General features: G+C 48.4%; 7 protein-coding genes and 1 non-coding gene across 11 annotated transcripts; 3 read left to right on the top strand and 5 right to left on the bottom strand.

Moving 5' to 3' along the window:
• Nucleotides 1-1,402: 1,402 nt before the first annotated feature.
• Nucleotides 1,403-3,233, top strand: LOC112347716. The gene is made up of 3 exons (XM_024679049.1): nucleotides 1,403-1,550; nucleotides 2,013-2,528; nucleotides 2,582-3,233. Exons 1-3 carry the CDS (start codon nucleotides 1,403-1,405, stop codon nucleotides 2,599-2,601), a joined length of 684 nt encoding a protein of 227 aa, XP_024534817.1. The 3' UTR covers nucleotides 2,602-3,233.
• A 677-nt stretch (nucleotides 3,234-3,910) lies between these two features.
• Nucleotides 3,911-6,487, bottom strand: LOC9643080 (GDSL esterase/lipase 6). Its single transcript, XM_002973839.2, has 4 exons — nucleotides 5,620-6,487; nucleotides 4,814-4,878; nucleotides 4,489-4,702; nucleotides 3,911-4,062 (listed from the first exon to the last, which is right to left on the bottom strand). The coding sequence occupies exons 1-4, from the start codon at nucleotides 6,485-6,487 to the stop codon at nucleotides 3,911-3,913; spliced, it is 1,299 nt and encodes a 432-aa protein (XP_002973885.2).
• Nucleotides 6,488-6,567: 80 nt separating this feature from the next.
• Nucleotides 6,568-8,006, bottom strand: LOC112347666 (tankyrase-like). Of its 4 annotated transcripts, none has more exons than XM_024678922.1 (3): nucleotides 7,791-8,006; nucleotides 7,382-7,740; nucleotides 6,568-7,321 (listed from the first exon to the last, which is right to left on the bottom strand). In XM_024678922.1, the coding sequence occupies exons 2-3, from the start codon at nucleotides 7,731-7,733 to the stop codon at nucleotides 6,678-6,680; spliced, it is 996 nt and encodes a 331-aa protein (XP_024534690.1). In that variant the 5' UTR covers nucleotides 7,734-7,740; nucleotides 7,791-8,006; the 3' UTR covers nucleotides 6,568-6,677. The 4 variants fall into 4 exon arrangements, with proteins under 4 accessions (XP_024534690.1, XP_024534691.1, XP_024534692.1 ...); XM_024678923.1 differs by having other exon boundaries at nucleotides 7,382-7,733; XM_024678924.1 differs by having other exon boundaries at nucleotides 7,382-7,718.
• LOC9656674 (UDP-N-acetylglucosamine 1-carboxyvinyltransferase) lies at nucleotides 8,007-10,255 on the bottom strand. The gene is made up of 6 exons (XM_024678920.1): nucleotides 9,187-10,255; nucleotides 8,963-9,113; nucleotides 8,611-8,895; nucleotides 8,401-8,557; nucleotides 8,267-8,345; nucleotides 8,007-8,211 (listed from the first exon to the last, which is right to left on the bottom strand). Exons 1-6 carry the CDS (start codon nucleotides 9,915-9,917, stop codon nucleotides 8,007-8,009), a joined length of 1,608 nt encoding a protein of 535 aa, XP_024534688.1. The 5' UTR covers nucleotides 9,918-10,255.
• A 100-nt stretch (nucleotides 10,256-10,355) lies between these two features.
• TRNAM-CAU lies at nucleotides 10,356-10,440 on the bottom strand. Its single transcript is given in 2 exon segments — nucleotides 10,356-10,391; nucleotides 10,403-10,440. It is a non-coding gene; the product is annotated as a tRNA-Met (tRNA).
• An 89-nt stretch (nucleotides 10,441-10,529) lies between these two features.
• On the top strand, nucleotides 10,530-11,199 carry LOC9656673 (translation initiation factor IF-2). Its single transcript, XM_002974035.2, has 2 exons — nucleotides 10,530-10,674; nucleotides 10,785-11,199. Exons 1-2 carry the CDS (start codon nucleotides 10,536-10,538, stop codon nucleotides 11,108-11,110), a joined length of 465 nt encoding a protein of 154 aa, XP_002974081.1. The 5' UTR covers nucleotides 10,530-10,535; the 3' UTR covers nucleotides 11,111-11,199.
• A 1,079-nt stretch (nucleotides 11,200-12,278) lies between these two features.
• Nucleotides 12,279-14,840, top strand: LOC112347715 (pentatricopeptide repeat-containing protein At3g09040, mitochondrial-like). Its single transcript, XM_024679048.1, has one exon. It carries the CDS (start codon nucleotides 12,279-12,281, stop codon nucleotides 14,838-14,840), a length of 2,562 nt encoding a protein of 853 aa, XP_024534816.1.
• A 220-nt stretch (nucleotides 14,841-15,060) lies between these two features.
• Nucleotides 15,061-16,705, bottom strand: LOC112347652 (trihelix transcription factor ASIL1-like). Its single transcript, XM_024678870.1, has 2 exons — nucleotides 16,251-16,705; nucleotides 15,061-16,186 (listed from the first exon to the last, which is right to left on the bottom strand). Exons 1-2 carry the CDS (start codon nucleotides 16,260-16,262, stop codon nucleotides 15,146-15,148), a joined length of 1,053 nt encoding a protein of 350 aa, XP_024534638.1. The 5' UTR covers nucleotides 16,263-16,705; the 3' UTR covers nucleotides 15,061-15,145.
• Nucleotides 16,706-22,017: the final 5,312 nt, after the last annotated feature.

The following is a 22,017-nucleotide window of genomic DNA, read 5'->3' as shown; positions in this document are numbered from 1 at the left end:
CCCGCGCGGGGCAAGTTGGTTGTCGGGGCCGAGACGCTCGGGGGTGGAAGCGAGAAGATGAGATGGTGGTCGACTTTTCATGGAGGGGGACGTCGCCGCCGCCGCCGCCGCCACAAACGAGAGCGCGGCACTGGATCTAAGAGCACAAGAGGAGCCACCGGGGAGGAGCGAAGAGGCGGCGGCGATTGAGCCGGCGGAATCGGAGATTGATTGTCGGGAGGCGATCGCAGCTCCGACGCTCAAGGCGCCTCCACCATCGCCGGAAGTGGACACGGCCATGGCGGCTGGGGACTCCGAGAGGCAACCAAAGCAGCAGCGCCACCACCACCTTCGATCCGGATCCGCCAAAAACATGGCCTGGCACTCGGTGCTGGAGCGGTCGCTCTCGTCCACAATGGCGCCGCCGGATCCAAAGAGGTCGAGGGGCGCGGCGGTGGAGGAGCCCGAGGAGGAGGAGGCGGAGGGGCGGCGGAGCAAGTGCTCGACGTGGAAGCGGCGGTCGTGCAAATGCCTGGTGGCGTTCGCGGGCGACTGCGCGGCGCTGTGCTGCTGCCCGTGCACCATCCTCCACCTGGTGGCGCTCATCTGCATCCGGCTGCCGCTCACGCTGCTCTACGGCGCGTGCTCGAGGCTGCTGAGGCGGCGGCGGTGGTGGCGCTGCTGGCGGAGGAGCTGGCGGAGCGAGCGCAAGAGGAGGGCGTCGTCGTCGGCGTTTTCAGCTGACATTGGCGAGACCGTTGTGGCTGTCGCCGCCGCCGCCAAGCTTGGCGGAGGAGGAGAGAACTACCACCACCACCACCAGCATCACCACCAGCGGAGATCTTCCTTCAGCGCGTGGCCTTTCGGCGAGCCGCTGGTGATCGACTTCCCGCCATACCCCGGCGGGTTTGGCGACGCGCGGCACTGGACCTTCTTCGACTCGGGCTCCGACGGCAGCTCCGGGTCGCCCAAGAAATCCCACTCCGCAAACGCCCAGCCTTGGGATCCACAGCAACACCGCCACAAACAACAACAACAAGATCATCAACTCCAACAAGAACAAGAGTCGCAACTAAACGACTAAAAACCCCTCATACCAAAAAAAAAACTCATAGCCATCAACTAATTTTTCTCATGGCCCGGGAGTCAAATGCATTTGTTAGTGCTTGAAGTCAATCCAGGGGAATCTTTTGATTTGAATATGCCTGCCTACGTAGCTACGCTAGGCCTACAAGGCGTAGCTGGCGGCCTATACATTTATCAACAAAGAAATACAGCAAGCAGATCAGGGTTATAGTCTCTGGAACATGTGCATGTGCATGCGCATGGCCATGCACGCACTTTTCCAGACATTAATTTGAAAGCTGACACAATTGCCCACCTTCTTGCCGCAAAAACTAAACCAAAACTAAACCTTACGTGCATGGCGGCATATTCCGCTCTAATTAGGTGGCCCGGTAACAAAACTTTTTACCCCCGCTTGCATTCGCCAGGGCCTCGGCAAATTGTGGTGGCCGTGCAGTGGGTTATAAAATCTTGGCCCCCTGGACTGGATGGGCCACAGGGCAGCTGTACGGCCTGGCCAGCGCGACGCGTACGGCACGTAGTACCCCGTGTGTTTTCTTTCCTTGCTTGTTTTTGGCATTTCTTTCTTGTTATCTTTTTTGTTGATTGGCCACTCATGACAAATTTGAGGGAACCCTCTCGCCAACATTATGGGGCCATCCCAAGAAGAAAAAAAGAATGGATTTGCCTGGGCCGTACAGGGCCACAATGGGGGACGTACAGCGGGCCCCTTCTTTAATGACGGGGCCGCCCCGATGACCTTTTACTACATTGGCATGGCTTTTTTTTTTTTTTCCTTGTTTGTGTACCAAAATGCCGCTAACTAAATGTAGCGCCGTTCCGTTAAAAAAAGAGAAGACCTCCTCGATTTCTTTCTTTCTTGCGCGCCTCTCTCTCGGTCTCTCTCTCTCTCACGCTCTCTCTCTCTCTCTCGATCGATTCGAGTCTTCCCTGCTATAAAATAAGAGCCCATTCTTTGGAAACCCTCCGTTCGCTTCTTCTTCTTCTTCTTTCTTCGTTCTTCTTCGCTTTCCTCTCTCTCTCTCTCTCATCTTTCCGGGAGGAGAAGGCATGGGGGTTCTTGCTCGATTGCCAGCAGCATGCCAAGATTGTCCTGGCCGCGATTCAAAATTCGGCAGCGCGGGCTGTGAGATTCACACCCAATTCTTGTCTTTCCGTTTTGTCGCTCCTCGATGGTTGGGTTTTCTCTTTTCCCTCCCTACCAATCAATCCCTTCCTCCTTGAGTTCACGTGTGAGAGGATGAGATCGATTGCGGAGCAAGTCCTGGATGTGGGGATTGTTGCCTGGCTCGAGGGAGGCATTCCTTTGATCTTTTCTCTCCTGGGAAGTACTCCAGAAGAACTGTGCCAGAAATGTGCGCTCTCGGACCAGGCTTCATTCCCCTCATCTGAGATTGCACCATTCACTCTCGCCTTCGTCGTCGACTACGCGCTCTCTCTCTCGAATCCATGCATCCATGCAGGTAAGTTTGTCAACAAAACTGTAGCATTTGAAATAGATCTGTGAGCTGCACAGAGTTGCAGGGAGAACTCTAGTTTCTTCGTTTGTTGTCTACAGCATGGTTTCGTGATAGCTCTTGACTTCCTTCACCACGGACAAGACTTTTTCGTTCTGATCTGTCGTGATCATGGTGGGAAAGCTTTCGTTACCACGTAGAATTGTAGTATGTACTGCTCCTGAGATCAGTGACTTTTCATCCGAAACAACAATAAGATCTGGTTCCCGAAGCATAGCGTCGTGAAGTGCACGTTGTTTGGCCTCGGGAGCTCCACTTCTTTCGTGATTCGTGATCGATCTACGACTGCATTACAAGTCAACTCGGAGCTGGGTGTTTTGGTTTTCGCAATGCTGCGCACCGCAGCAATTCCGCAAGGCTTTTTTCCTAAAAAATCTCGGCATTGCGGTGCACAGATTCCTTCAAGGAACGGCCAAAGCAAAACCAACACAACGACAGGCAAATGCTCACCGAAGTTTCGAAGTTGCCGTTCTAAATCAGCTTCTCTTATTATTTTTATTATTATGATTATTATAGGCAGTCCTGGACAAGTCCCATTCTGTCCTTGTGTTCTGCTTATAATCGTTGCGTAACAAGTTGTGAAATTGTAGAAATATAAAATGCAAACACCACCGCATAATAACTAATCTACAAACGCAACGCTCTCGCGGATTGATAAATCCCATGCTCTTGGCTGGCATGACAATAGCATCTCTGTGCCCGGTGATTTGATTCACTTCCTCCCCCTCCATTGCAAACTTCAATGCAGGAAGATCGCAGGAGAAAGCAGCAATAGTAAAAAACTATACAAAGAGACAAGGTCTACGTATGAGGGTACTGTGCAAGCTGCCGCTTTGCAAATGAGAGAGCAATTGGCACCCCTTGGGTTTTGCACCGCCCCTTTGTTTTCTCTCTTGTTTTCACTCTACAGATCCCAGTGCTTCCATAGTGTTTTTTGCCTCTTTGCGTTTGTCTCTCTATCTGCTCTCATAAGTCTTTCTGCTGCTCTTGTTTGCTGCTTTCTGCTGCCGCTGCTGCTGCTGCTGCTGTTGCTGATTCTGATTTCTGACCTGTGTGATATAATAAAAGTTGACAGAAGTGTTGTATGCGAGTGTGTGTAGGTGTTTTTATGTGTGTGTGCAAGCAAGAAAGCACGTCTCTTTCACGACATTAATCGGAGATTCCAGAAGCCGAAGCTGTTGCTGCGCTCCTCGCTTGCTGCTGTTGCTGCTCCGAGGACGACTCCCCCTGGCAACTGTTGTAAGCATGGCGACGTGGTAGTTACAATGTATTCATGCAGCCATTGGGACAGGGATTAAAACCAACTCAGGAAAGGATCAGAGAGAAAGCTAGTTCAGCACATGAGATTTGAACCAAGCTGCGAGCTGCGACCGATCCCCTTCTAAACCGTGGCCATCTCTTTCCAGCGCCATTAACTCGTCTTGACCACGAGAGACTTCCAAGACCGCTTGCAAGCACGTCTTAGATGTTTCCCTGCGCGCTTTTCATTACACATATAATTGTGAAAACGTGGCTGAGAAGCGCACAGCTGATATTGACTGGTTTGTTTTTCTTCCTCTTTTTGTAATATATACACCATTGTCATCTAGAATAATTTTTTTAGATCCTCTCAAGGTTCGCCATATCTCTCTCGAGAATGCTCCATAACAGGCGCCACCAGCACGCAGTAGACAGGCAGACAGACAAGGAGGTATCGAAACTAGCTGGCTGACTTACGATTAACGAGGCGAGTTCTCTCTCTCTCTGTGCTTTCGTCGTCGCCTCCATGAAATCGAAATCTATAATCTAATCTAGATACATCTATATAATAGATAAAGAAGAAAGTTCACGGCTCATGAATACACTAAAGCGGAAGCTGGAGATGGGGTTTTTAAATGCGCTGGTTTGACTCTAAGAAAGAGATTACCCCTTGCTCGCTTGGTTGGAATCGATTTGGGGCGGAGCGAAAGCGACCTCAGCAGTAGCAGCAGCAGCAGCAGCAGCAGCAGCAAAAGCTGCTTGCAACAAATACTACTGTTGCGAGCGCTGTACGTGGCTTTCATGGCCAATGGTGGCGGTAAGGTCACTCGGAAACGATAACTTAGCCCAGCCATGGTGCTGCGCTGTGCAACGGCTGCATACTGCACGGTATACAGCCACCCACGGCTGCATTTGCTTCTGAACGAACTATATAGCTATTCATTCAATAAATCTATATAGTATACTAGTAGTAGTAGTACGTAGCCTTTTACCGTGCTGCTTTCTTTAAACCCTGGCCTTGTGCTTTCTCTGCCTGGCGCAAGAACAACCTGAATTCCTACTTCGGAAAAGTTAGCGTAATGGCAGCTGACCCTTGACTGGATTCCTTGTCGCAAGTACAACCATTATATGTTAAGCTTGAGTCGGTGATCATATGCGGTTCGATCAGATCAAAGCAAGCTCACACTTTTTTTCTTTTGATCCTTGAATTAGTTCGTATTTGCTTGGAGATGTTTGAGGAGTACCATGCACAAAGGACCAAAGTTACGAGGCCTCGGCTCTTTTGGCAAACCGTTATTGAGGGAGGCTATGTCGTTGTCGGCAATGGCGAGGCGGAGGGAGCCCGTGGAGAATCATCGCAGCAAGTAGCCTAGCAAGTGGCGTTTTATAGTTGATCGATCAGCGGAGTTGGACTGGGGCATTGAAGGGGAAATAGCAAGTACGATTCGATTCAAACAACAACTAAAAATCTGTCGATCCCGTGCAACGACGTTCAAACGGATGAAATCCTCGGAACAAGACCTTTTCTCCAGTCAAGGCAACACATGCAAAATATTTGAGAGTACAAGAAAACGGTATTTGCTCTCTTAAGCAAGAAATTATAAACTTGAGATGTTAATTTTTTACTTATATAATGTAATAACAAAGAATGAAATATAGTAAGAAATTCAATTTTTTTTAATAGCTAATATAATTTGTTAATTTTACAATAATTTTTTAATTTGCTTCATGAATTCCTTAGTTAAGCGTGTGTACGTGTGTTCAGTTGGGTGTATTATATCCCAGAAGACATAATCACTTGGATTCTTGCACAACCCACTAAATGTGTTCTTTTGTGAAAGGCAGTTGGGGCAACAACCACCAGCTTTCTTAAATCCAAACCTCTTTGGATTGTCCACATATGATTTAATCAAAGAGTAACCATCCACAAATGCTCCTTTCATCCCTGGAAACTTCTTTGCCACCCCCAAAACAATCTCCCGAGCTTGTATATTGAATTCTTCCACCAGATTGTTAATCTCACTCACACATCTCCCTCCGGAAGTCACAATAGGCGAACATCCTAGTGCCCCAACACTAGAGTAGATAGTCTTCCGAAATCCATGATTGTACAGCTCTTGTAAGCCCTTCTCGAGTGATGTTAACATTGCTTTCAAGTCAACATTAGCTATGTCTTGAAGATTTGCTGCAATATCGTTCCCACTAGAAGATATCACAACCACAAAATCATTGAGATTGAGATTCTTCTTGGAGAGTTGCCCAAGCTGCTTAAGTTGCTCGTTAAATGACACAACGCCCCAGTCCGAGTGAGTCGAGTCAAGTAAACCACTGCCGTATGAAGCAAAGTTGATGCTTAGTGGAAATTGACTCCCAGCTTTCAAGCCCAAGAATGGTCTTGAAAAGGGCAAACCTATCGCCTTGTTTATCAGATCTGGAATTATAAACCCATCACTACACCTTCCGGATGGCTTTCTAAACCTCGTCTCCCCATATGGCACAAAATCACAGCGCGAAACTGAATCCTTCACATATTTGTTTGTGCCCACGTCGAAGATTGAATCTCCCATGTAGATAGTCCTCAGTTGAGGAATCGACCTCCCATACACGCACACGCAGAGAGCCAAGATTTCAACCACGAACACTAAGATCCTCGACCACCTCGTCATCTCGCCAAAACCTTATGGCAAAACCTAATGCACAAGCTAATTTATATAGAGTTAGGGAAAAAGGAAAAGGTTACTGGCTGTGATTAAAAATCGGGAACTAGTTATGCAAAGCTTAAGGGGATAGTTGAGTACCTTTAAATACTTGAATTTAAACTATAGCTAAAATTTTAGCAAACTTTGGATGCATTGTCTACATGATATCATAGACAATAATAGACTGAGGAAGGATGGCAGCATTATCATACACCACAAGCTCATCAAAGTTGAGTATCCCTCCCACTTCACCAGACACGGAGTGATAGCCATCCGGTGGAGCAACCAACTCGGGCCTGTCCTCGGTCACCTTGAACACTCGCCCGGCCAGAACCTTACACACGAGCATGGCATGGTGTCTGGAACCCGAGGAGCTGCCGTAGGCCTTGACATAGTCGTTTGCCTTGCTGCTGGTTGCCGTCACATAGATCCCCGCCCCAAACCGGAGGAATCCATCCACCTTTGCTTTCTTCTTCTTGAATCCGGCCAGGATGATGTTGCAGAGGCTGCACGAGAGATTGCTGCACAGTGACTGCTGCTGCGGCGTCCCGAGCCCGCACAGGACCGTCGTGCCGTGGAAGCGCAGGACCTCGTTTCCATTCTTTCCAATCTTCTCGTCCCTGCTGCCTCTCTGGGCCATCAGCTTTTCTCTGTAGTCCGCGAACCGCTTCACCCTGTGACCCGGATTGTACACGCGGAGGATGTCAATGATGGACGCTTCGCTGCCTGGATGGTTCCATTTGGCACGGAAGTATGCCAAGACTCTTCCTCGTTCCGGGTCGTCCCTGCGCATGCCCTCCACTGAAAAAACACGGGTAAATAACGAGAGAGCTTCTGGAAACTGGCCAGAGGAGTGGTTACCTGCGTGCTTTACCAGGAAGTGCTGGTCCAGGTACTGCGGGGAGTCGAACTTCGCGCCGCACACGAAGCATGAGAAGTGCTTTCCCCCGTCCCGTGGGCCGGACACCTTCATATGCGCTGCTGACGACCGCTGGTGCTGATGGAGCTGCTGGTGATCCCGGAACTTCGCTCCACAGTCACTGCAGGCCAGGACTTTCGGAGTAGGAGTTGGGGCCGAGGGAGCCTTGGTTGAGCCAGAACATTGGCCGTGACTATCTCTGAAATGTTGTAGCATGTACTCCTTGCTCGTAAACGACCTCAAACAGTCAGGAGCTTTGCAGGGGACCCTTGCTTGAGCCTGGAGTTTAGACATCTTCGAGCTGAAAGAGTAAGAAGGATCGAATTTTTACTGAAAGAGAAACCTCCTTACCTTCCACGCTTTTGGAGCGTTCCTCGTTCTTGCAAATATAGACGTTTTTCGTACGCTGGATTGTTGATAATCTTCTTCTGAGTTTCACGCCATCCGACAAATAACTACTGATTGGTCAGCACGGTGGAGAAAAAATTTATTACCTCCTCAGATTATCGTCTCAAAATGAGGAACAGCAAAAAGAAATCACAGCACAAAACTGCACGAAACGTCTCATCAGAGTGTCAGCTCAGACGGTAAACAAGCTTTCCTAGTTAGTTTGGCCCCGAGTTTGGCAAGTTTAACATCGAGTTTTTCGTAGCCCCTGTCAATGTGACTGACACCTTCAATAGTGGTGACGCCTTCACCAGCCATTCCAGCAAGAACCAAAGCGGCTCCCGCTCGTAAATCCGTTGCTAGAACCGGGGCTCCGTACAAAGAGCTGCCAAGAAACCACACGCATGATGTTGCAAAAGAACGACCCAAAAACGCTATACCTTCCTTGGTCCTTGCCACTTATAAATGCTAAGTTCTTGCTCACTCTTATTTTAGCTCCCAGCTTTTGAAGCTCCTCCACTGCACAGTACCTCACCATGAAATAGCAGCGCAATGGAACACTCAAAGTTTTTACCGTGCCGCATCCTGCTCTCAAATACAGTTTCTTCCACGATACTTTGTCCGCAACAAGTTGTCATAAGAGATGACATCTGTGGTTGCAAGTCAGTGGGAAAACCAGGATACGGAAGGGTTGTCACATCCAGCCTTTGGAGACGCGAACCGCAAGTCACCTGCACGAACTCGTGGTACATACCGCCAAGCCACTTGATCACGAGGAATTTACCTCGAGCCCGTCGGGTGCGGTTTGCACAATTTTGCAGCCGATTTGTTGTAGCTTGCTCACAACAGCAACCAAGTGTCGAGGCACAACTCGAGACATGGAAATGGATGACCGTGTTATGGCTGCGGCCATCAAGAATGTCCCAGCTTCAATGCGATCTGGAATTATCGTAAACGACGTCCCGTGCAATCTCGGGACCCCTTCGACCGAGAGACACTTGGTTCCTGCACCAGTTATGTTTGCACCACAAGAGTTCAGAAACTCCGCAAGATCCACAACCTCGGGTTCCTGAACGACGTTAATTCTTTCCATGCATTACGTTTCATGAGAAGGCAGCAACGTAAGAAAATCATACCTGAGCGACATTGTACAACGTCGACTTGCCATCTGCCAGTGCCGCAGCCATCATCAACGTCTCCGTCGCGCCAACGCTCGGATAGTCAAGACAGAAGCTCCCACCGACCAGTTTTGATCCATTCGCTGCTCGAGCATGAACTTTCCCATGCCTGCAAAGTACAACGTTGGATGAGTTGTCAACAAGGAGAAATAAAATAAAATAAAAAAGGAAACATCACTAGCCTGACTTTCACTTGCGCTCCCAAAGCTTGCAAGCCACGGACGTGAAGATCAATCGGTCTAGCTCCAATGTTGCAACCACCAGGTAGAGGAACTACCGCTTCACCCTGTCGTCCCACAAGAGCACCGATGACAAAGAAGCTCGCTCTGAGCTTCCTCACGACGTCGGGGCACGGCTCCACCGAAGTGATATGACGAGAGTCAATCACAATGTCGCAAGCCTCTCGTCTGATGCGCACCCCGACTGACTGGAGCACCTGGAACATCCTCCGGATGTCATGGAGGTCCGGAACCATCCGGAGGCTGACTTGATCGTTGGTACACAAGGCACCAGCGAGAACTGCTAGCGCCGAGTTCTTGGCACCACTTATCTGGACGTGGCCAGATAGAACTGTGCCGCCTTGGATCTCAAGGCACTCTGGATAACTAGCTGGAGCACTGGTGAGTGGTGGCAAGCTCGATGGATTGGTGCTTACCAGATTATTTTTCTCGTTTATCACCGGAGCTGCTTGAGCCTGAGCGTGAACTGGAGTTGGAGTCGCAAATGTCCATCTGGAGAAACGAAGATCTCTTCTACTAAATCCGCTGCTCCAGACACGGCGACTGGCGATTCCATGAGCATGCAGGGATCGCGATGGCCAAGCGGAGAGGATTCCGTCGGCATTTCCCCAGCTGTGGTGATTGAGCGCCAGGCACGAGCAAGCGAGCCCGGCCATGGCCGCAGCAGGAGCCATGCCCCTGCCAGACTAACCGCTATGGCGCGCCACAGATTATCGATAGCGCCCGCATTGTGATGGCTCCTCGCCTGTAAAACCCTAGCGCTGGAGAGAAGAGCGAGCAATGCCGCAAAAGTCTTTCCAAGACTTGATTGGAGCAGCGATCTATGCCCTAGAAGCTCCGAAAATCAGGGGATCGCGAAATATTTCGATGCTTTGCAGCCCTATAGCGCGATTGATGAGGAGCACTAAAGAAGAGCTTCTTTATCCTGGCAATGCCAGACTAGAGAATGCGTGTCTCTCAGTGGAAGCTTGAGAGAGAGAGGCGAGCGGCAAACAAGCAGGCAATGACGTGGTCCACGTGGCAAAAAGAATACGCTGATTGGCTGTCGGGGATTTTCATCATATGCCCATGTTTTTCATGCTCTTTTTAAAAAAGGGCAAAAAATAAGCCGTTGGGGTGAGAGAGGCTCGAACTCTCGACCTCAGGATAACTCAGAAGCTATGAGACCTACGCGCTAGCCAACTGCGCCACCACCCCCTGACAGTATTCTTTTCAAACAAAAACCTTTTATACGAGGAAGCATGGCACTGTTAAAACTAAAGGTTTTAGGGTTCCTGGGGGGGAGAGGAGAAATGGCCAATAGGAGCGACGACCAGCACGGCGAGGTGGAGAACGCCCCTCCCGCGGAGCCGAACGACGAAGAGGACTCTTTGCTGATGCGAGTCAATGCGTATCTCGGCGATGCCCCTCCCGGCCCCGATCCGGCCGAAGGTGAGTGTTCGATCGATCAATCCCGCTGCTAGCAATGTTTTCCCCATCCGCGATCGATCGACCAATCCCTCCTCGCGTGCTGCTAACAATGGTTTCCCCAATCCGCGCAGTGGAGGACGCCGAGAGCTCGCCGGTGTGGCTGGCCGTGGAGGAGAGCATCCGGCAGCACACGAGGCCCGCATTGGAGGAGGCGGTGAAGCAGGCGAGGGCGGAGGCCTCGGCGCAGGCGACGCGGGAGCTGCGCATGGAGCTCCAGGCCCTGGCACAGGATAGCTCCGCCCGGATGGAGCGCTTCAAGGCGGAGCTGGATCAGGAGAGGGCCAGGGTCGCGGAGCTCAGGGAGGAGCTCGCCATCGCCAAGGCTCAGGCCGTGGAGTCCAAGATCAAGGCCAAGCTCATGCTCGACTTCGCGCTCAACGAAAGGCTCTTCATCTAAAAGCTCCCTTCTCTTTAGTTTTAGTGCCTTTAATTTTGACCTTTAAAAGACTGGTCTACGTTTAAGGGGAAAAGGAATATGCTTTTGTAGATTGCGAATCGCTAGACACGTGGACGGCTGTAATTTAAACTATGGCTTGGGGCGTGGGGAGCCCTAACCGATGCCTGCCCGGGTGGGATGAGGAAAAGCAGCCTGGGCATTGCCGCCGATTCCCAGCAATCGGCATCGTCGCCATCGCCACCAGCAGCGCTACCTCTCCAATCCCTAGCCGCGGCAGGAGGAAGATCTAGATCATCGCTGCCGACTGGATCGTCGCGTGGATTGATCGATCGCGGGTGTGATCTGGGATGAAGAAGGCGAGGGCGAGCGTTCTCACCAAGTATGACTCGGGCGGCGGACAGGTGGTGGCGGCATCGGTGAGGCTGGGCGTGGACGATCTCCAATTGCGGGCCTCCTGCTCCGATCGGACCTTCGTGCGCAGCGCGGGGCTCAAGGGGCTCACGGTCGGGGTGGAGAAGCCCGGATCGTTCGTCCTCGAGTACGATGTCCACGAAGCAGTGCCGCGCTTCCAATTCTCGGGCGTCGGCCGGCTGCTCAACAAGGATGTCCAGGTCTCCTACACGCACCAGCCCAAGACCCGAGACGCGCTCGTCGTGGATGGGATTCTCATCGCCAATCCCGCCAACAAGCTCCACGGCCGGATGATCTTCCCCACCAACAAGGGCCATGTCAAGATGTGCTACGTCCACAATGGCCACACGAGCATCGAGCCGGGGGTGGAGTTTCCCAGCCGGGCCTGGAATCTGGGGATCGCGCACAAGTTCCCCGGCAATCACAACGTCAAGGCGACCTACGATCATATGGTGAAGACGGTGGGATTGGCGTGGAGCAGGGATCCCGAGAATGGCAGCGGCGCTTGCAAGATCTCCGCCAATGTGCCGCTCCAAGAACCGAAGAACGTCCGGGTGCTCATGGAGAAGGTGTGGAATTTCGACTTCTAGATCGGCGGCGGCAGCGGGGAAGAGTGGAGAGATTTGATGTGGATTTCTTCCTTTCCCCCCCTTTCTTCCCCCATTCTTTTTGGTGAAATAAAACTTTAGGGTTCTTGGAACTCGCTTCTAGGGTTCTTGAGAGAACGCGGCCCTGGCGCGCGAGCGATTCATCATGTATGTGTCATTTCTGGCACTGTCTCCTTAGATCAGAGCACTTGCGGCGGAATCCGGGGCGGCATTGCGCGTATGGCTGGGATTATCGAAGATATCTGGGAAATCACTTCGAGGTAGAGGATTTCCAGGACCAGGAGGGAGGATCGCGCACACAGGAGCTTCTCACCGCATTGAAGGCATGCAGCAGCGCCAGGGATCTCGACATCGCCCGGGCGATCCATGCCCGCGCCCTTCACACTGGGCATTTCGCCAATGTGTACGTGGCCAACACGGCCGTGGACATGTTCGCGAGCTGTGGAAGCCTGGCGGAGGCCCGCGGCGTTTTCGACCGGATGCCGTGCCACAGCGTGGTGTCCTGGAACGCTTTGATTCTCGGCTACGCACAGCACGGGGTGAAGGAGGCGGCACTGGCATTGGATTTGTTCCGGGGCATGGAAGCTGAGCCGGATCGCCGGACTTTCGTGGCGGCTCTCAAGGCTTGCAGCACCATGGCAGCGAGCAGCGAATCCAGCAAGCTCGGGATCCTGGAAATCGGCATGGCGACACACTCTCAAGCTATCAAGGCTGGATGCGATGCTTTCAACTACGTCGCGAACACTCTGGTGGATATGTATGCCAACTGCGGGAGCATAACCGATGCTCGCAAGGTCTTTGACAGGATGGAGAGCTGGGACGTGGTGTCCTGGAATGCGCTGCTGCTGGGCTATGCCGAGAATGAAGAGGGAGAGCTCGCTTTGAGACTCTTCTCGTGCATGGCATCGATTGAGGATGCTCCGCAAAATCACCTGACTTTCGTGGCGGCGATCAAAGCTTGCACGAATCTGGCGGCCAAGGAGAAGGGGAGAAACGTTGATGGGAGGCTTCTCAAGGTGGCGGCTCTGGAGAGAGCCAGTGATCTTCACACCCAAGCTACCGCGAGCGGTCACGACAGAAACGCTAAAGTGGCCGGTGCTTTGGTCGACATGTATGCGAAGTGTGGGATCATGGTGGCTGCTCGTCGCGTCTTCGAGAAGTTTTCGCCCCTGGATGTGGCGCTGTGGAACATTTTGATGCTGGGCTACGCGGACAACAAGGAAGCCGAGGTGGCTTTGGAGGTTTTCGAGAGTATGAATTCACAGGGCTTTACACCCAACTCCAGGACGTTTGTGGCGGTGCTCAAGGCTTGCACCAGCCTAGCAGCAAAAGAAGAAGGGAGAAGCCTGAACGGGAAGGTGGTGAAGCTTGGCTGCTTGGAGAAAGGTGTAGCCATCCACAGGCAAGCTTTGGAGCTTGGCTGCGACGGTGATATCTATCTAGCAAGCACGCTGGTGGACCTGTACGCGAAATGTGGGAGCTTAACAGATGCTCGCAAGGTGTTCGATGCAATGCTTCGCCGGAATGAGGTCTCCTGGAACGCACTGATACAGGGGTACGTTGAGAGCAACGAGGCGGAGGGAGCTCTGGCGCTCTTTTCAGAAATGAGAACTTCCACCTGTGCGCCGGACGCTCTAAGTTTTGTGGCGGCGATCAAGGCATGCACGGCTCTGGGTGCTGAAGAGCTTGGCAAACAGCAACCCGATGGCAAGCTCGTGAAGGTGGTGTCGCTGGAAAAAGGCAGGGCAGTTCACGATCAAGCTAGAAATTCCGGCTGGGACGCCAACACCTTCGTCAGGAATTCGCTGGTGGACATGTACGCAAAGTGTGGCAGCCTGGAAGACGCACGCAGGCTCTTGGACGGGATACCTGGTTGCGATGCGGTCTCCAAAACAGCTCTCATGCAGGGGTATGCCGAGAGTGGAGACGGAGAGCTTGCGCTGGAAATCTTCTGGGCTATGGAGTCGAGAGACGCACTAGCGTTTGCAGCAGCTCTCAAGGCCTGCGGAAGTATAGCAGCTCTGGAACCCGGTAGACGGATCCATGCAGAAGCGTGCAGGGTAGACTTCGGACGGGATTCACTGGTACCAAACGGCGTAGTGGATTTCTATGCAAAGTGCGGGAGCATGGACGCTGCTCAGCACGCCTTCGACTCGCTCCAGAGCAGAGACTCTGTGAACTTCACGGCACTGATCGCCGGGTACAGTCACCAGGGAGACAGCAGCGCGGTGTTCGATCTCTTCCACGCCATGGAAGACGAGGGCTGCGACGCAAACGCGGTGACCTTCGTCAGCCTCCTCACGGCTTGCAGCCGAGCAGGGCTGGTGCGCAACGGACAGAGCTACTTCAGCGCGATGGCGGCCAAGTTTGGAGTGAGGCCGGGGCTGGAGCACTACGTGTGCATGGTGGACATGCTGGCCCGCTCGAATCACCTGTCGCAAGCGCTGGCGATGGTGGAGGGGATGCCGTTCCAGCCCAACACGGTGCTGTGGACGTCGGTACTGTCAGCCTGCTGGAAGTGGAAGAATGTGGAGGTAGGAAAGCTGGCGTTTGACGCGTTGGTCCGGCTGGATGAGAACGAAAGCGCGGCTTACTTGCTCATGGCCAACATCTATGGAAGCTGCGGTCTGTGGGAGGAGCGTGCCAGAGTTCTGGAAGCGGCTACAGGAAAACAGGTTCCCAGGTTGTGCCAGGAATTTGGAAGCAGCTAGAGGGATAGGATGGGACCGGCTGATGGAGGTGCTGGTCATCGAAAAGAAAACTTTGGAGTCAGGGAAGGGATGGGCTGATGATCATCGAAGCAGGAAGAATGAAAGCTATGAAAGCTCGAACTTTGGAATCAGGGAAGGGCTGCAGGAAGAACGAAAGCTACAACTTTGGAGTCACTGGGAAGACAAGAACGACAGGGGAGAGAAGAACGAACGCAGCGGAGAATGGAAGTCAGGAACAATGGTATTACAGACAAGGGAGCAGAATTATACAGATAAATGAGGAGATCATCCACCAGATCATGGCATCAGCAGCCTCGCCGCCTCTTACCGATGACCCGGACGATCTCTTTGGTCACCTCGAGCTGCATCTCGGCGATCTGGAGCTGGAAGGCCCGGCTCTCCTGGCTCATCTTGAGCTGCGCCTCCACCTCGAGCTGCTTGCACCGCTCGAACGCCTGCGTGTAGTGATTGAGAGCTCCCACCAGCAGGTTGATGGCCGACGACGTGGAGCTCCTGCCCGACTTCTTGCTCTTCTTCCTCACCGACGCCGCCGCCGCTACAGCCCGGAAGTCGATCTCGTCGGCCCGCTCGCTCGTCGTCCTGGGCGACGAGACGGTCGTGTGCTGCTGGTCGTCGTCCTCATCGCCGCCACCTTCTTCTCCAGCGTCGCCACCGTCAGTGCCGCCGCAAGCGCCTCCATGGCCGGGTGGCTCGTCGTCATCGTCGTCGTCGTCGTCGGGGTCCAGGTTGGTGGGCGACGAGCAGTTCCTGGCGGTGGTGGCGGCGTCCGCGTTGTTGCTGTGGATGGCGGCGGCGATCCTCTTGGAATTGGAGTTCCCGGTGGCGAGCGCGGCGGAGGAGAGCTTGAAAGTCCTGCCCAGGATGGAGTCCATGCGGTCGAAGAAGCGCCAGGTCGGGGGGACGTCCGCCTGGATCATCCGGAGCTTTGACTTCTTGTAGAGGCGGATGAGAAGATCCACCTTGTTCTTGCACTGCTTCCAATCGTAGCTCGTCTGGAAGGTGGAATTCAAGGTGTCGGCGATCTCGCGCCAGTGCTGGCTGCGGAGGTTACCCATGTTGAGCTTGATGACCTTGATGTCCTCGAACTGGTCGATGAGGCTGTTCACCACCGCCGTCGGCCATAGATCTCCTCCTCCACCGCCGCCGCCGCCGCCGCCGCCGCTAGCTCCTCCGCCAACGCCACCGCCTCCTGGCGCCGCTCCCGCCGCCGCCGCCGATCCATTGTGACCCAATTCGTCCGCCGCCGCAGCTCCAGCGTCACCGCCCAGCTGCTGCTCGTGCTCATCAGACACAGTAGTGGATTCTCCTCCGGGAGCTGCGATGACCTAGGAAGATCGGGGCATGTCAAGAAAAGAGGAAATTTGGGGAATTGCGAGGGATTTTTCTTACCGCTTCTCCCATGGACTTGGAAGAGATGGATCGAGTAGAGAGGAAGACCCTAGGTGCGTGCGTTAGAGCATCAGTAGCTTAAGAGGGGAGGTTGGCTATGGCGGACAACGGCGACGCGCATGGAACCGCCGGCGGCGCCACATGTGATCCCCGCTGGCTGCATGCCGGAAATGCCGTCCACAGTGACGCGCGGGTATCCTGCCGCACAGCCCCTGACACGGTACTCCACCGCCAGGGAAAGATGCCACCCCACGGAGTGGAATATGCTCCAGCTTTGAAAAATTATAAGGCATAAGAGCGGTTTGCTTGTGTATTTTACATCCTAGAAATCGTCCAGCTGGGTGGGAGTTCGATAAACCTTTTTTTAATCTTTAGGGGGCTTTGATTTGAGGAGCTTGTTTTAGATGAAAACTCTCTTTCCATTGAATTACTAGACAACGTGATTGAATTGCTAAGATTTGGACGCTTGATCCTTGCCAATGACTGATTTGATACCATAGTATTTAGAACTCTAAGGCTGCAATCCAGTAGTGCTGTTCAATGAGTGTATCTCCAGAAAGTGTATTGAACAAACTTGTCACTCAAGTTATGTGGTGTGGAAAATTTTATAGGTCATCTTAGTGATGCTTCCTTGATCTCTTGCAAACATAGCTCAGTTGCTCTCTACGAGCATAATGACTTTGTATGGCAATTTCTCATATACATTGTGATAATTGAGTTTTAAGGTAATTATATCTTCTATGTAGTTGTCTTGAATATTGAAAGTTACATATCAACATGTTCTTTCAAATATTCTCCTCATTATTTCTTTTGTTAATCCTCTTAATTCTCCTTTACTAGTAATATTACTAATAGTAATAGCAATAGTAATATTAATATTAAGGAGTTGAGATTTGTCAATATAGTTATTCTTTTTTATTTGCTTGACTAGAAGAAGTGTTCTTTGACAAGCCTAGACAAAGGACAAATCAACTTTGAGCTTAGCTAGCAACTTATGTTTGCTAAAAATATAATAGGGATAGTGGTGTCTTATGGATATTATTTTTGCTAAATATATAATAGGGATAGTGGGGGAATAATTCATATTGAGAACGAGAAAATAATGCAAATAAAAAAATGAATAGATATCTTAATTATGGTTTAGACCCCTATTTTATGGATTGGATTCAACTAATATGTTATAGTACTATAATTAACATATTACCTAGAAAAGGCAATACATATATATTGATACATATATTTATATACTTTACACTAGCACATGGTTTTTACCTTATGTTTTATAGTGATTTACCTTCACAAAGTAAAATTTACCCTTAGATATGTGTGCTAAGAGCAATGGAGTGGGACTTAAGTTTCAAAACTTTGGACTGCTAACAAAGGGATGGAGCCAAACTCTCAAACATATAATCAAAAAGCAAATGAATAAAAGCATGGAGTGATAATAGAATAGTCTTAATGCATGTAAAATAGAGCTATATAGAATTTAGTACTATTTAAGCATACTGATAGCATATTGCAAAGATATAAGTATTCTATTAGCTAACATGGTATGAAGTTTAGCCTTAAATTTAAGTTGAATGAAAATAAAGATATATACACTTAGTGGGGAGCAAGATTATGTCTCAAGTTGGTTTGTTATACCCAACTTACCTATTATTCCTATTATACATTTAAAACCCTTTATATGAAAGCATATATAAAAGCACATTTTGGGCTTTCACCTAGTCCCAAGAATTAATCTCTAGAATAATCACTAAAATTTATTAAATATAGAATGGTGTTAAGTTGTGAATTTAGATGTGAAAATAACACTATTGTGTTCAAGATAATTTCTACATTTTGTAAATATGCTTTACTAACAAATGTAATTTCATAAATAGCAAAGAGACAGAACGAAAGCAATATATGGGGAATGATAGTGAGAGTGTCTTGACAGAGATAGTAAATCATCATCTAATATTAAAAGACTAAACTCAATATCATAAGGGTTTCTAACACTAGTAAGTGCAACCCAATATATAAATTTCTCATTCTAGGTTGAGTATACTCACCAAGAAATACATAAAAATTTCTACTTTATATTTATCTAGGATAAGTGCACACATAGTGACTAGTTTTTCAAGTAGTTTTGGTAGAGACTAATAAATAAAACCAACAATATCAGCCTCTTGCTAGTGGTAGGAAGATAAAAATATTTGAAAGGACTCACAAATAGGTAATTTTTGATATCTGTAATCACATTTTTAATACTTCCCCTTTGGAAGATGAAAAAGTGATGAAAATAAATTAGATGGAATATCTAAAGTTTCTACTGGATAGTTATATATTGCTAGAAGAAACTGAAACTCCTACTAAATCACTAACTTAGCCATAAAACACTATTGCAACAAATGAGACATCCTATCTCTAAGTTTGCCTATTGGCCATCTTTCAAGACCATTATTAACTCCAAATTATAACTATCAGCAAAACTTACATTTACATCTTCTCTTCGATCAACCTTCAAGTGTTATATTAACTCAAACTTATGACCTTTGTCCTCGTCTAACACAATATTCACTTTGTTCTTCTTCTACATTTTCCTTATCCCCTCTTCAAAAGAAATATTTTTTTGAAGCATTAGTTCTATTTAAACTTGTTATACCCATCTTCACTTTATGATGCACATCATTCCTCCTTATTTCACTATTGAATTCATTTGTCCTTATTTCATCATCAGAGCCAAACTCATATTTGTCCTTTTACCTCTCCTTTGAAGAAAAAAGAGTTCAAAATATTTGGACAAAGAGGAGATAATGAGAAAAATTATAAAGACACATTGTGGGAGAAGTGGATAAAGAAGCATCAAAAAAAGATTTTTAGCAATTGTTTAAAGCAAAAATAAGGATATAAAAAGAGAATAAATTACCTTTTATTAGAAAATACTTTAGCCACCATAAGATAAATAATAAATTCATACTAATCAAACTCTTTAACATACAACTCAATACTTGAGATAAGAAAATTAATAAAAAAAGTCCATCCTCATAAAGGAACATATAAATTTCTCAATATTAACAATAAAATAAAGATTGTCAATAGTATTTATAACCAAAGATATACAGTCAATCTAAAACTTTAGCAAAAGTGAATCAACTCTTGAAATAGAGGAATATTCAACACCAAAACTGATAAAAAAGCTTTACCAACAAAAAAAAAGCAAAATTCTCCTCTTTAAAGAACATAAAAAGGTAGCTCATGCCATGAAATAAAAAAGGTTAGGAAAGAGTAGAAGGCAAAAAAAATAAAAATCAAATAACAAATATACATATTGTGAGTGCATGGAATATGGAAAGAGAATACAGAAAATGTGCATATCAATTAGCCCAAAAACCTTAGCTTATATACAAAAGCAAGTGGTCTGGATTAAAACCAATCTAACAACTACTAAAATCCCACTATGCTAATATTAAAATATAGCATCGTAGCCGTACACTCGGACCTCACATCATCCCTTCCTCTTGGAATAATGGAAGAGCATTAGAGTTCTCTTGTAGATGGCTTGAGATTTGGAGGAATGTTAGGAGGAGGCATCAGCACATCTATAGGTGGTATCAGTTGTTCCTGATCCCTAATATGAAGCATTTCAACTGCTGCACATGTACAATTTCTGGAGGATCGGCCTGCTAGATGTCATGCCGAACCTCTTAAACTTGCAGTCCAACTTGCCATAACACCTGATACGGTCCTTTCCACTTAGCAAGGAGCCCCTTAGATAAACCACATACCATAAGATGGGGAAAACGGACTAACACCAAATCATCCACTTTGTACTCTGCAGGTAGACAATGATAGGAATTGTAATGCCATTGTTGTCCCACTTGTATACGGCCTAAGTGTTCAGCAGACTCTACTCGGACAAGTGGAAAAATGCTTATCAAATACTGATCCCACAACCTAGCATTGGTTGCTTGTGGTAATCGCGAAAGTAAACCCAACTCCGTTGGTAATATTGGATTATGACCATATAGAAGTTTATATGGTGAAGCACCAACAAAACTCTGTACCCCTATGACATATGCATACCGAAGAGATGGCAAATAACCATCCTAATCCAAATGCTGAAAATTCACATACTTCGCAATCATTCCTTTGAATGTCCAAACGAGCCATTCCACCAAACCGTCTGACTATGGATGATAAGCACTTGTGAAAGTGCGGCGTATCCCCAACCAAGATATCAAAACATAAAATGCCTCAACCATAAACATGGGACTATTATCCGAAAGAATTCGCTCTAGACAAGAATCCTAGAACACCACTCAATTGAGGAGGAAGTATTCAACAATAGTTGCAAAGGCGCTAGCAAGAGCACTAACTTCCACCTAACAAGTCAAATAATTAGAAGTAATAATAACATATTTATTTGCTAGCAGTTGATCGTGGAAAAGGTCCCATAAGTTCAAATGCCACCAACTTAAATGGACAGGAAACTGCAATTAACTCCAACCATCCTTCCGCGGCACGAGGGGGAGTACTACGAGCTTGGCACCAAATGCAACTACGCATATACTGGATATATTGGATAATATCATGTCACATCTCCAGCCAATAGAAAGACTTGTGCAGCTTTTTGGTCACACGACATTGTCCCATATGCCCATATAGAATAGAAGAATCATGATAGGCATGGAGAAACCGTGGAATAAAGACAAAAGGCACCACCAACCATAAAGGATTATCAAGATCCATCCTCACAAAATAAATAAGGTCATCTTCAAGGCGATATTGAGAATGTAAATGCTGGAATGGCAAGTCATCAGCAAGTGATGCAAGATTCTCAAACCCATCTCGAAGCCTTTGAATCCATAACTCGATCTTTTGAGCCTCGTGAACCTCATCAACAGAAGGAAGATCTTGCTCTGCACTTTGTAGACACTAAATGTCAAGTATAGCAACCGTTGACGGCACAGAATCCTCGTCTGGAAAATCCACAGATGCTAGAACAATAGGCTTGTTAGAAACATGAGAAGAGAGTGGAGAAGGAAGAGGAGCTCGTGAAAAAACATTAGCATCAGCCATAGAACTTTTAGGGCGATGAACAACCTCAAAATCATATATCTAAAGCTTCAAAACCCACCAAGCAGTATGATCAACCAGGTTCTTTCGCTTCAATAATGAAGTAACGGCAGTATGATCACCTTCAAGTAAAGTCCAAAAACCATATAGATATGCATGAAGTTTCTTGAAACCCCAAACTGCTGCTAAATACTTATTCTCTGTCGTAGAGTAGTTCATTTCCGCTGGTTGTAATGTATGGCTTATATACAAAATGGAATGGCATTAACCAGGCACACTTGGGCTTTCTTGCATTAACACACTTCCAAGACTAATATCAAAAACATCCATGCGTAAAATAAAAAGTTGAATGTAATCAGGATATGCCAAAACTGGAGAAGTCGTCAATAGCTCTTTAAGATCCATGAATGCTAACTCACAATCCGAAGACCAAATGAAAAATAACGCTAATGATTTCAGCAACATTCACAATGGTGCAGTGTGATTAAAAAGATGATCCACAAAACAATTAACATATTACACTTTGCCCAAGAAGTGTTGCACATCATTCATACACTTCGGAGTAGAGAACTTTAAAACAACCATAAGTTTGTTAGGATCAACTTGCAAACCCTTACGAGAAATACGGTACCCAAGATAAGTCGTTGATGCAAAAGAGCTTGAGTGTGCCTAGTCAGCGCCATCCCATTGCATATATAAGCCGTAC

Source organism: Selaginella moellendorffii, unplaced genomic scaffold, assembly GCF_000143415.4.
Source record: "Selaginella moellendorffii unplaced genomic scaffold, v1.0 SELMOscaffold_23, whole genome shotgun sequence".
NCBI classification, from domain to species: domain Eukaryota; kingdom Viridiplantae; phylum Streptophyta; class Lycopodiopsida; order Selaginellales; family Selaginellaceae; genus Selaginella; species Selaginella moellendorffii.
The sequence above is the reverse complement of the archived record's forward strand: the minus strand, read 5'-3'. Positions and strand labels throughout refer to the sequence as shown.